The sequence below is a fragment of the Gallus gallus genome, chromosome 3 (genome assembly GCF_016699485.2).
Source record: "Gallus gallus isolate bGalGal1 chromosome 3, bGalGal1.mat.broiler.GRCg7b, whole genome shotgun sequence".
Taxonomy (NCBI): domain Eukaryota; kingdom Metazoa; phylum Chordata; class Aves; order Galliformes; family Phasianidae; genus Gallus; species Gallus gallus.
Window position 1 is genome coordinate 50,193,519 of NC_052534.1, and position 13,019 is coordinate 50,206,537.

Sequence of the window (13,019 nt, forward strand, 5' to 3'; positions counted from 1 at the left end):
CTTGAAGTGAAGCACGTGTCTAACCAGCCCACTAAATCAAGGTAGTGCTCACGTATTTAGTACTGCAAGCGCACTTGCATTTCTTACCATAGCAGGAATTGTTTCATCTGACTTCCCAGTTCCTGTATTTACGCATCATTGGGGTTTTAGTAGATGCTTTGGGATGTTTGGAGGTCAAAGACTAAGTTGAACCAAAACTAGTAAAAAATACAGAAGTTGCATCTCTGTATCAGAGCAATTCAAAATTTAAGGATTAAAAGGTCCCTGATGTCTGATTCTCTGGCACAGGCACACTGTTTCCTTGGATCTGTTATGAAGTTTATTGTAAGTTGAGGTAATTTAAGGTAAAAACAGTTGGCTTGTTGTCAGGTGGCAAGGTAACAAAGAGGTCAGTGCCTCCCTGCTGAGGCATCTGCATGGAGAAGTGTTTACATTCAGGGCAGAAGCAGTAGCTACAGGGGGGGGGGAGGGGGGTGAAACTGCAGTGCCCAAAGCTCAGCATGGGATGCTTGCTTCTGAGGCTGCAGCCACTTCCAGGGCTCCTCAGTTTCCCTTCTTTGTGCAAATGGTCTTCCACGTGGCCTGCTCGGTATTGCTGAGCACTTTTGCCTTTCATCTCCCCCCTCTCCCCTTGCTGTGGGAAAGCAATCCACTTAACAGAGGCTGCTGCCCGTGGGCTGCTGTGTGATTACTGTGTTTAGCCCTGCACTAGCAGCATGTGTTGATAGCTCAGAGTAATGGAGCAGGTAGGTGTGCTGCAAGAAGCATATGGGTGTCAGGAAGTGTGAGAAGGAAAATAACATCTATTGTGGGAAGGAAAAGGAATTTTCTGGGTGAGTTTGTAGGCTTATTTTTTCTTTCTCTACTTTTTTTTTTTTTAATTGTATCCGAAGGTTTTGCCTATCAGTAGATGTAGTGCTAAGTTAATGAGTAAGGAAATGATCAAACGTAATAATTTCCTTGCGTATCTGGGACTGGAGGAGAGAAAATAACAACTTTCCCACAGGTTGCCCTTTTCAAAATTCTGCATGGGTGTAGACCAAAGGAAAATGAACATCAAATAACAAGTGCGGAGAGTGTTACCCTCGATAGTACTGATTTGAAGGAAGCAAACTTGCAAGAATGTGGCAATTCTGCCTTATAATTCAGAGACCTGTTATCAAAGGATCAAAATGTAGGCAGTCTTAACAGTTTAAATTACTTACACTGATCATCGGGTAGCATGATTCATGCTTACAAGTAGTATATACAAAAGGAAAAACAATATCTGAACGCCACCCTTTTACTGTATTTTTGTGTTATGGAGTGCAAATATGAGTTTTATCTACCTCCACTAAAATTCTAGCAGTTTCTTAACAAATCTGTCAAACTGTAATATATTATATACTACTTGTCTGTACATTTTTAGGATAATGAAGCTAAAATGCTCTGGGAAGGAAGTCAGGTGCTTTGTGTTTGGTTCTTTGCTATGCAGTTGGCTTACTGGTTACCTTGAACAAGTCACGTCCCTTCTTGCTTCCTGTATTTACCCAGCCATAACAAGGAAATAGTAAAATTATTTGGAAAAAGCTTTATTAGCTTCTAACATTATAAGAAGTATTCAGTATAATGCTTTCTTCTTAAGATAAGTGATATGGCTGCATTCGTGGTGCAGAATCTCCTGCACTTTGCTAACAGTTTTAAATATACATTTCTAATTTCCTTCATCTCATACCTTTATTGTCCTGTAGAGAGTTCTGGTGCCAAAATAAACTTGCCTGTCTGGATATCAAGGTGTAGTTCTGTTTTCATAAAACGCTGTATCAAGATCGTCTCCTGCTTTAGTTTTTCCTGATACAGCACTTTGACTAAATCTGTATTTAATTTGTTCTTGAAATTTAAGTAGCCAAGATATTTTAAAATATGACTTAAAATAGCCACATATGCAAATGAAGAACAGCATGTTTCTTTGCACTCTGATGAGATGTGTTAAATTATAAATACGCAGAAAGCTTATAACCATTTGCTACATGCCAGACTTCAAAGTAGATGTGTCCTGAGACCTTTGCTTCACTTTCAGGGCCATCATGACCTGTGCTTGAATAATAACATGAGGATCTCTCTTTCCCATCTGTCTTGTCTAATTAATTTATTTTAATGAGGGAAATTGCTTTCCAACTGCACTTCTCCTTCAGTTCAGATTTTGATGAAAATACTTGAACTATAATCAGTCCCAGTGGGTCTGTTAGAGTTCATGAAACCAGCTAATGCTTCACCTGGAGATATATCTTGGGTGCCATACACCGTAACACTCATGCATGCTCTTCAACTATTACTTAATTGTTTGGTTTTGTACATGTAAACTTCCACAATAAAAAGCAACATATCTTTAGTTACCTTTCTGATAATTCATTGGGGAAATGTAGAAGTTTTAGATAGAATTAATTTGCACTTTCCTAAAATACAAAAGTGGAAGTGGTTGTACAGTGTTGCTGCTGAAGAATGCAATAGGAAACTTTGGTTAGTTGATTTTATTTGTCCTGTCATGGTGAAACTACTAAAGAAATGGTATGTCTGATATACAGTGTAACAAACCATATCCTTTTCCTACTGCAGAGATGTCCAGCTGTCTCTATCATATCAGGAGAGCAAGCGTGAGTGGGTAAGGGGAAAGGATAGGACCAACTCTATAAGATTTGCTTTTATCCTGAATATTCTGCTAGATGCTCTGGGCAGCAATAGGAAAAGATGCACTTTAGTAGTGCACAGGAATTGCTATTTATTTAATGCCTTCCTTTTAAAACCTTTCAGTTGTCAACTGATTTGCTCAGTAACCTGTGATTTCCTTTTTTCCTGTAACTGCTTTACGTTCAGTGGCACTGGAGAATGTAATGAGGTTCATCTCATTGACTTTTTATTATTGTATACTCTAGATTTAGGCTGTGAGAGAAAGAGTGGACTCTATCTCATGACTTCTCAAAACAGAAGTGCCCCACAAACCCTAGCAGGCGAATCATTTTCCTTCATCAGGCAGAAGGATCCCCAAAAGCAAGGATTTTGGTTCTGATTTCAGATCTAACTTTTGAGTAACCTCTACCTCAAAATTAAGTGAATTTGGATGGTGTGTTTGGGATTTTTAGTACAATGTTAAGTGCACTAAAGTTAGATAAATGTTAAAACAGAGTTTGATGTCTGGTTTTAGCTATTTTAAATGCAGGTATAAAGGAAACATTTCTATTTTGCAGGTTTTGCAACATTCCCTTCATACACACTACCTAGGTATATATGCGTAAGTTTTGGTGCTGCCTTGTGTTGTGCTGTCTCTTTGATTTGAAGGAAAAACAACAAGAAAAAGCAGACCAGAGAGACAATGGTGTAGCCCTAACAAACTTAATCCTTGTACTGGCTGAGTTTCAAGTTCTCCACTGAATATGTATAGGGACTACAACAGTAATATATTCATGGATTTCTGGTCCCTAGGGGACCATTGCAATCATTTAATCTGAGTCAATACATAATGTGGCTGTAAGTCTTTAAATTAATTCCTGAGTGAATCAAAGCATGTCTTTTAGAAAAGGCTCTATTGCTGGAAAATCCACCAACAGCCTCAGAGTTTTCTAACTGCGTAGGCAATTTTCAAATTATATTTATAGTATCTCTTCTTATTTCTTCCAGGTTAAATATCCAGCCGTAGTCTAGTATTAATTAGTTTTCCAATTATAAAAAAACAAGCAAACATCAACTCCTTTATTACTAACCTTTATGTTTCACAGGAATGAAAGTGAGGTGCATTTAATTTTTTTCTCCAGCTGCACAAATGTGTTAAGAAATTCTTCAGAAACCCAAGATAATTTTAAACAAGATTATTTTAGTAATGTACCTCACACTGTGGCTGCCTGGGCAGGTAAATCGGAACATCTCAGAGGACAGTGGGATCTAATGCAGGGCAGCAATGAATGGCTGGCAAGGAGCAGAGGAGTGGCAGGCAGCTCTTAGGTCAGCTTCACTGCCAAAGGCAATGTAATCATACTTCTGGGTACTGGGACCAAGGCTGCTCTTTTGTCCTCCAGAAATAATTTCTCTCTTTGCATTCATGATTGTCAAGAATGAAATTTGTTTTCTGGATGTATGTCTCACATCTTACATATTACTCTACCCATGAGAATGAACATGATCACAGTCAATCCTTTTAAGCTGGTTTAAATTATCTAGATAATATTCATGGTCTAATTTGACAGTTTTCAGGTAGATTGAAGGAAGTCCAATTTAAATTTGAGACATTTATTTACTTTGCATGTTTTTGGAAGACAAATGTTTCTGCAAATCTTTTGTCTGTAACTACGAAGGTTGCTGAGAGACAGCTGATTCTCTTAAATAATGACTGAACGCACAAGCTGATTGAACTAAGCAGGAATTTTTCTACAGGCTTAAATATTTTAATAGGCTGAGTTTACTGAGCTATCCTGTTCTATTTGTTTGTTTATTTTTTAAGTCCTGCATATTTGTTGCATCTCTATTGGATGTCTGTTCTAAATTTACATTGGCAAAATCAATATTAACTTTTCCTATTTCTCAGTTTTGAGGATCCTACTCATTTTTCTAGCACAGAAGAGGGGAACTAATATTCTCTGTCACTGGGAATTTTAATTCACAGAAGCATTAATCTACGAGAACTTGAATGAGAGATCCAGAGCCTAATTTTCTCTTCATGTTTCTTGTCCCTTTGAACTCCAAAGGTTGTACTCTGCTCTTCTATGAGACCTATGGAAGGAATTCAATGGAGCAGAGTAGTTTGCCTCGATACGCCCTGTTTGCTGAAGACAGTATAGTCCAGTCTGTTCCAGAACATCCCAAGAAAGAAAACGTGTTCTGTCTCAGCAATTCTTTTGGAGATGTCTACCTATTTCAGGTAACAGAATACATACATAACTTTTTAATCATTTCCATTATAGGTTATGTTTGTGAGTATACACTTACATAAATGTGATTATGTATACATACACATACCATCTCATCATGTCTGTGACTTAAAAATAATACTATAGGTACATTATTACAGTGTACTGTTATAGTATTGATGTAAGTTTATGATACAACTTCAAGTGTATGATATTACACCAGTTGACTCAGTCAGTTACAGTTCAGAAATAAAGAGAACGTAGATCACAAACATACAAGACAATTCTGGTTCTCGATTATTACAGGCTTCCAGAAAATCAGGTGTCTTAGCAAATGTTTTCACATCTATCAGCATTGTGCCTTTACAGAATGATGGACACAACCCTGAATCCGCTAGCTTCAGAGAGTGTCTCAGTTGAGTGAAGCATTCAAAAAGAAGGTTAAAAATAATCCTTGGCTGCTTAGCGGCAGTACTGGAAATATTAATAAAGAACAGTATTGTGTGGAGCCGCCTTCATAAAAACATGTTGATTCACAGGCACACTTGTAAACATCTCTGGATACACTTTGTGCAGATGTATTCTCTTTACCTTGCTATGCTGTGCTACACTAATTTGGCATTTTTAAAGTAAGCAAACACCTCTCTCAGACCTTACTTTTAAAATCATCCCTGTTGCTATGCTACGTCCGCAAGAGGAGATTTATTTTTGAAATCTGTCAACTTTTGGCTTATTTAATTGGAGGGCTACAGAATGCAAGTCACATCTTGTCCACAGCTCGTGGGCTCTGTTGTGCTCCCAGAGCCCTCAGACCTAGCAGGTCTAAGAAGTAGAAGCTGGGGGTTGGGTACAAGTCATGACAGTGTGGAAAAAGCTCCTTTGTTTGTGTAGTTTTAAAACTTCACTTGAGAAGTTTTGAGAAAAAATGCTTCAGGTCTCAGGGAACCCATCAAACAATTCGTGTCCTAGAGCTGCAGATTCATTTTGGTTTTCTTCTTCCTGGTCATAATTTTGCACCGTTGGTTTGTTCCACAGGCAACAAGTCAGACAGATCTGGAAAACTGGGTTACTGCCATACATTCAGCCTGTGCTTCCCTCTTTGCAAAAAAGCTTGGGAAGGAGGACACAGTTCGGCTACTGAAAAATCAGACCAAGAGTCTCTTCCAGAAGATTGATATGGACAGCAAGATGAAAAAGATGGCAGAGTTGCAGCTCTCAATTGTTAGCGATCCAAAAAACAGGAAGGCGATAGAGAATCAGGTAATGGAAATAGTGCAGCTTGCTTCTGCTACAAAGTATTATTGCGGGAGAACACTTATAATTTCTTGCTTTGGTCTCTGGCTGTTAATGCTTTGTAGGCCTGAAAGCAGTTGTCGTGGAGATAGTTGGCATGATGTGGTAGTCATAATTATTGCCAAGTTTCTACAGCAATCCAGAGCAGCTCAGGAAGTAGACCAGCACTCAAAGCTGATGATCAGACTGGTCTGTTTTATGAGCACAAAGCTATTTCTTTTCTCTTCTGGAAAAATGTAATTAATTTTCACTGCTTTGTTTTATGATACACTTAGATGTTAATAATATCTAGCTATCATCTAGCATACCACAGGATCTACAGTATGTTTTGTGAATAATCTATTATTGAAGTGCAGGAAAGATTTTAGAGTAGGTACATAGCAGTATATTTCTGCACCTTAAGATGTGATGTGATGAATGCTCTATCCAAATACAATTTTAAGAAGGTCTAAGGCAGACAAAACCACATGCTTCAGCTGAAATTTAGCCATTACTAAAAGCCCAGGATCCTCTAGGCTTCTTAAAAATCCACATAGGAGTTCAAAGGAGAACTAGAATTCAGGACCAGAGTTTATCTTGGATGGAAAAGTGCTTCACTTACACTGACAGCCTCTGGAGCATTATTCCCTTATCGATTCAAAGAAAAGGGGGACTGTTAGTCACTAACAGCACTTCTGGTAACACTTACTGGTTTTGTGCTAGGAATTTTTTGTCTCAGTATAAGCTCAGGCCCATTGGTGTTTAGCTTGGGAGATCTAATGTCCTACAGCCAAGATTTTTACACTTGGCAGAACAGTCAGTATGTTTGCATCCTGTACTTGCATCTAGGCTAATTTTGTTTCATTGCAGCAAAAATTGATCTGAATCATCAGTTGCTTCTTCCTGCAAATAGCTTCTGAATGTCTAATGTGTTATTTTGATCATATTTTCTTATTATGGTGGTAGGAATACCTGAATCTTAGCTATAGCAGCAGCTTAATGCTGAAGAAACTTCACCACTATGGTTTGTTTCTAAAATGAAAACTGGAGTACCTCTCTATCCTCCTGCTGAAATTTAGTTTTCATAGTCCATGTGTGCCTTGGTATTTCAGCCAAGCCATGCTTAAGACAAATAGTCGTAGCAGACTGATGAATAACTAGAACTGTTCTTCTGGTAAAATGGTGACCTTATTGTCTGTGCAGTCATGCATAGGCATAACACCTTTCTCTACTCTTAGTTTTCACCAAACAAACTTAGTATCACTCCAGTGACACCTAATGGAATTACATCTTGAGATGCTGACATATTGCCCATGCCCACAAATGCGTAGTCAACAACTGGCAAATGATGATGTGTTCTCAGTGTCTTGGTAAAGGCTTCACTGCTCACAGCCTGTTGTGTGTATTGAACTTGTCTAGTAGTTTAGCCTACTAAGCCTGTGGATTGAAGTCGCTATGTCTTTTATTAGGCCATTAACAAAAGACATCTGATAATTTTAGTTCCTTGACTGTTATTCAAGAGCCCTACATTCTCAGGCAGAGTAGCTATTTCCCTAGTTTTATTTTAAGCTGCACATTATGGCCTCTTGAGTAGCAACTAACGTTTATTTCCCTTGATCCTGCACAGAGTAATTACATTACTTCAGTTAGTGGAACACCTTCAGTTTCACGAACATGATGCTTATATTATTTACAGTTCTTAGTATACCGTTTGAACTTGACCAAGGGCAGACTGACTGGTACTGATGTCACTATCAAACTCTTTGTAGTACACTTTAGTCTGAAGCTATATGAGCAGAGTTTGAAAAGGTAAATATGTTTGTGTAGGGATTTGTGGTGCAGATGTTCATAAGCTTTTAGAGTGCTCAGATGTTCATACTTTCCATGTCACTTTATTTCATGGTCCAGAAACTAGTGGGGTGAATGGAGGATGAGCAAGGCATACTTTTATTGCTGTAGGTTTTGAGACATAGAAAAATATACAGATTTCTAGAGATTCTCTTGTGCTTAATATGGCCTATCATGTGTGACACATTGAAGAAAAATCTCTGTATATGCTCACTGACTCAGTAGATACTGATGCTAGTGGTTTATTTAGAATCAGGTGAACTTTACTAATGATGGTCTCTTCATTTCTGCTAATTAGATGTTCTGTCCTGGAACAGCTGCCATTGTTTTCCAGTTCTGATCCTGGGAGGAGTTGGCTGCATTCTGCTGTAACTAAAATCTATCACTAGGGTTGCAGAAGATTTATTCCTGCTAATCTTCTGTCTATTAATTTCTCAAAATGTTGACTGAGGGCAAACTAGCGAGACAGAGTGAAATGAATAATCTGCAAACATCCACTAGTTAGCAAACAGTAAAATCACAGTAAGCCTTTTCTTCAGTATGAAACCCTTTGTTCTCTATAAAATTTCTCCTTACAACTGCTTTAAGTTTTGTCAGCAGGATCACTTCAGAGAAAAGTCAGTAGATAATTGGGTTTCCTGATCTTTTGATTTAATGTCTCTGAGATTGGTTTCTGAAAAAAAATAGCCCTCAATATATTCAGTAAGTAAGCACTCTTAATATACTTACTAAGCTAATGATTTTGAAAAAGTATTATTCCTCAGTGAAAAGTTTGCATTTGTGTAGCTCAGTTGTTTTGAACTGGAATTGTTTAGTTACCTTTTGCCCACTTTTAGACACAAGAAGAGTATAAGTACTTGGACTTGCATTCTCTATGTTTGGTGGTGTTTCTATCATGTAGGAGTTGACTGAAGTATATTGTATACACCTTATTCCGGATAACTTTACTGGTGATAGGTTCCAGGAAGGCAGAGGAAATACTGCAATTGACTGCAGAGGGATCACAGGGTTTTTGTTTGTTTGTTTGTTTTTTAAATGTAAAAAGATAAGGCACGTTTATTTTCACTGGGGAGTTATCTTGGAAATGGTGATTTCTAAATCTTTTGTTTCTTTCCTTCCTTTTCTTCAGAAAAACAACTACCCAACCTCAACATTCTATTTTTTTCCACATTTATAATGATTTAAAATGAGTGCTTCTCTGCTGAACACTTAATAAATCAGTAGTAGTAATAAATCAAAAGGCTTTACAAGCATGCAACATCTTCTCTTGTTTCACAGGTACCATTACCTGAAAGGCTATTACAGTAAGGCAATCCAGGCTTCTAAAAATGCTGTATGTACTTAAATGTACATACAGGTTTATTTTTGGTGTGCAGCAAGTGGACTGGAGAAGTTCTTCTGATGCTTCTTTTTAAATGAGATGGATTTGCAGGCTAGAGTTTGATAAAGCTAGTGCTACACAGAAGTGCAAACAAAAAGTTAGTATGAGAAGGTTGATTTTCTAGATAAATGACTATTTTAGAAACTTGATACTATCAAACTAGCCAAGAAATGTCTTCAGTGCTGCAGCTTATATTGGGGATTCCATCTGTCCAGGTTTACTGGTCCAGTAATAATAATAATGGGCTTGCTAGCAGCATAAGAGAAAATAACAGCCCTTCATATAGCTGTCAGTACAGCGGCGCAATTTAGAAGAGATTGAAGAGAGTAGAATGTGTACAGCAACTATTCCCAGTAGGTCTCTGGTCATATGGCTGAAAATAAGTGTGCACACCTATGACCATGTGTGTTTATATTAATACATGCAATAAATATGCTGTTTGGTGATGCTGGTTTGTTTCCCCAGGGTGTAACATAATAAAACAAAAAGTAGCAAGTTCAAAAATCTCATAGCACTGAGCATGATTTCAAAGCCCATGGAGTCTATCTTTAAAGAATGTTAACTTTCCTGGATGTTTAACGTGCGAGAGGTATTCACAGCATTTGTTGTGAAAACGGAGCCTTGTCTACCTGCCGTTGAAGTTAGTGAAAGGGATTCATGGCATTTATTTGGAGCTCTTTTAACAAAATGTTGCATGTTAATTTGAAACTGGAGCTGCCTTCGCCTGTAGAACTGCTTTTAGGAGGATGGAAAATTAGCCTCACTGTGAGGGCACTGCAGCTCTGGGTGTATTTCTTTGTGTACTTTGTACATAAGTCTTTTCTACTGTGTCATTTTAGTACAGCATTGTGAATAATGGTTACTTGAAAGCATTCTGGACTTTTCAAATTGTAATATATTGGCACAGTAATGTTTTATTTTCCAAGCTATTCGGAGTTTTCTGTTCTGATTTGTATTTTCTGTATGCATGGGACTTATTTATCAGAGAGGTTATAAGCAGAGGTTTTACTTTCAAGCACTGAAATGATGAGGCATTAATTAGAAGAACAGATGTATGCTTGAAGATGGTTTTTATGTAAGTATTCATATGCACCTGCAACCACAAGTCGTTTATCTGTTACCATATAAAACAAATTAAGGGGATCAGTAAGGTGATACTCTGTTTTCTCTGAATTGTCATTAAATAAGTTAGTACCTTTCCTTCTTTCCCTTTGGTGATCTTTTGCCTTTCACCTCATAACTTCATTACATTCTGTTTAAAACGTACCTGACTATTTTTCTTTTTCTCTCACTAACACGTACAGGAAGGCAACTTGTATAGTTCTAACAATTTTACTCTCCAGGCTCCTTTCGGAAGACTAAGTTGCACGTTTTCATTTTTCTATGAAGCATCTTATGAAGTATTGTCCAATGTTAGGTGAAAACTCACAATAACAAACCTGAAATAGAATATTTCCAGGGAACTTTAATAACACTTGCCAGTTTTTCCACATAGAAATTCTAATTTATTTGTAATATCCAGTGATTTTTCTTTCTTCCACACTCTTCTAAACTAAAAAAAAAGTTACATAAATTTGTTACAGCAGATCGTTGGTTTGGATGATCTTTGAACTGGCTAGAGTAAAGCTCTGCTTTCTGAGTGATTCAGTTTGGTTTCTTTTTTGGGTATTAATATTCAGTGTGGTGTGAACCCCACTCTACATTGTTAGTAAAATCCTTCTCTTTTAGTAGTCACTAAGGAGTGAAGAGAATAAGCATCCAGAGAAGTGAAGTAGGTTCATCTCCATTCTTTCCTGCTGTAATTACTGTTTTGCAGATGGGTGAGATTCCATCTTTGCTTCAGGAAGATTTAATATAAAATAATGAATAAACTATTAGAAAATGTATAATTGCATAGCAGTGGTTGTGGGATGAAGCTGTTGCAGGGGTGTGTGCAGGAGGCCTATCTGCTGTTTTGTGGGGAGGTGCAGCTGGATTTGATGGCTTTCTGAATTTCATCCCTGGCTATAGACATGTATGTACATATGTTGCTCTGAAAGACTGTATTTACAAAAGCTTATAAAGAGACCAACTCACAAAAGTGCAGAGAAAATGGACAGTTATATGTGTAGGTTACCCTGCAAGTAATGCCTCCTATTATTTCCATGGAAACTACAATAGATAAAAAGAGCACAGTAGCACTATTTAATAAAGCACATTCTCAGCTCCAGAACAGTATTTTCAGCATAGTCGTCACCATTAGATGTTCATTTTCACCAGTGGTGACCCAGAGCCTGCATGTTGAGCTTGTAAACATCTGTACCAGCAGAGGTGACCCACTGTTGCCACTGCTGAAATGCACTGCTCACTGCCTCACTGTGCTCACATCCACTGTTTGGTCTCCGTCAACATTCAGTAATCACTGATGAATGTTAGTGGGTGCCATGTTTTCCACATGGAGGAATTCAATGACACACCTTTGCTTCATCTGCACTTCCATGTCAGATGCCATTTTGTCAGGCTGCCCCTCTGCTGCTCTTTAGGAAGAAATGACAATAAGAGTCTTTTCCCTGTCCCAAGATACTGAGTGACTCATTTATCCAGATGGGTGCAATATGAATTGTGTCTGAGAACTGGAGGCTGGAATGCTAAGAGTTTGGTGTTGTTTGTAATGTGGTTAAAAAGCTGATCATATAAAACAGCAGCAGAAGTTTCTTTTAAATCCAGAGTTCCTTACATCAGCTTGCAAAGATGTTTCAATCTAGGCAGGAGATGTGTAGGGGAAAATTCTGAATTTCTTATTGCTGTAGGTAGTTGTGTCATGAGGAGCTGATGTTTCTGTATGGTGTAAGAACTGTTACTAAATCAAATCCATTTTAAAGATTTAGTCACTGAGAGAACACCTTCATCTTTGTGAACCTTTACTTTTGTGTTACCATAAATAAGTGCAAAGTGGAAAAATGGTGTTTTGTTATTAGGTGAACTTCAGGAGGCTTCTTCCTTCCCTCCTTCCTCTCGTTACTTGAAGTATTCTTATGCTGAGTTGGTATGGTGTCATTTCTGGCACTGCTTTCAGCTAATTCCGTGCTGGTTTTGATTTTATTGCATTGAGCTCTCTTACTTTGTAGCAAATGTGCATTTGAAAAAGAGATGGTTTTTCCTCCCACTTCTGAAGGATGCTGTTAGCGCACTGTATGATAGGATGGGCGAGGAGCCAGGGCCTGTCTCTAAGTTCCTCTACCAGCACAGCCTTTGCTGGGCCTTGTCTTTCACAGATAGCAGCCCTGAGGCATGCTCGGGTGGAGGTTCTATTAGGTGCATCACCTACAGGAGTGGCTGCATAGCAGATAAGACTTGTCCTTCTCTGTTAACTTTTTATAATCTCCGAAGCAGTACTCAGTGGGTCCCTGTCTCACATTCTGGAAACCCCTGGTCTGTGTGATCTGCGCTGAACATATTTACTTCCTGGCTTTCCTAAGCTCTCAGTTCAGAGCTTACCTAGAACCAACCTAGCGGAGATACTGAACATGAAGAGATTCACTTTCTAGCACCTTCCTTCAACTCATCTGTTTGCATAATTTATAATGTAATGAATTTACAACTGTCTCTTAGTGTCTTAATAGATTTTTCACTAACTTGGAGGAGAATAGTCTGTTTATGAT

General features: G+C 38.1%; 1 protein-coding gene across 5 annotated transcripts in view; it reads left to right on the forward strand.

Moving 5' to 3' along the window:
• TIAM2 (T-cell lymphoma invasion and metastasis 2) overlaps window positions 1-13,019 on the forward strand; it is a 168,151-nt gene that overhangs the window by 88,917 nt on the left and 66,215 nt on the right. For all 5 annotated transcript variants that reach the window (XM_046938839.1, XM_046938838.1, XM_025148727.3 and 2 more), the window contains 2 exons: window positions 4,716-4,888; window positions 5,913-6,137. In XM_046938839.1, the coding sequence (XP_046794795.1) occupies window positions 4,716-4,888; window positions 5,913-6,137 (398 nt within the window). The remainder of the gene's footprint in view (window positions 1-4,715; window positions 4,889-5,912; window positions 6,138-13,019) is intronic.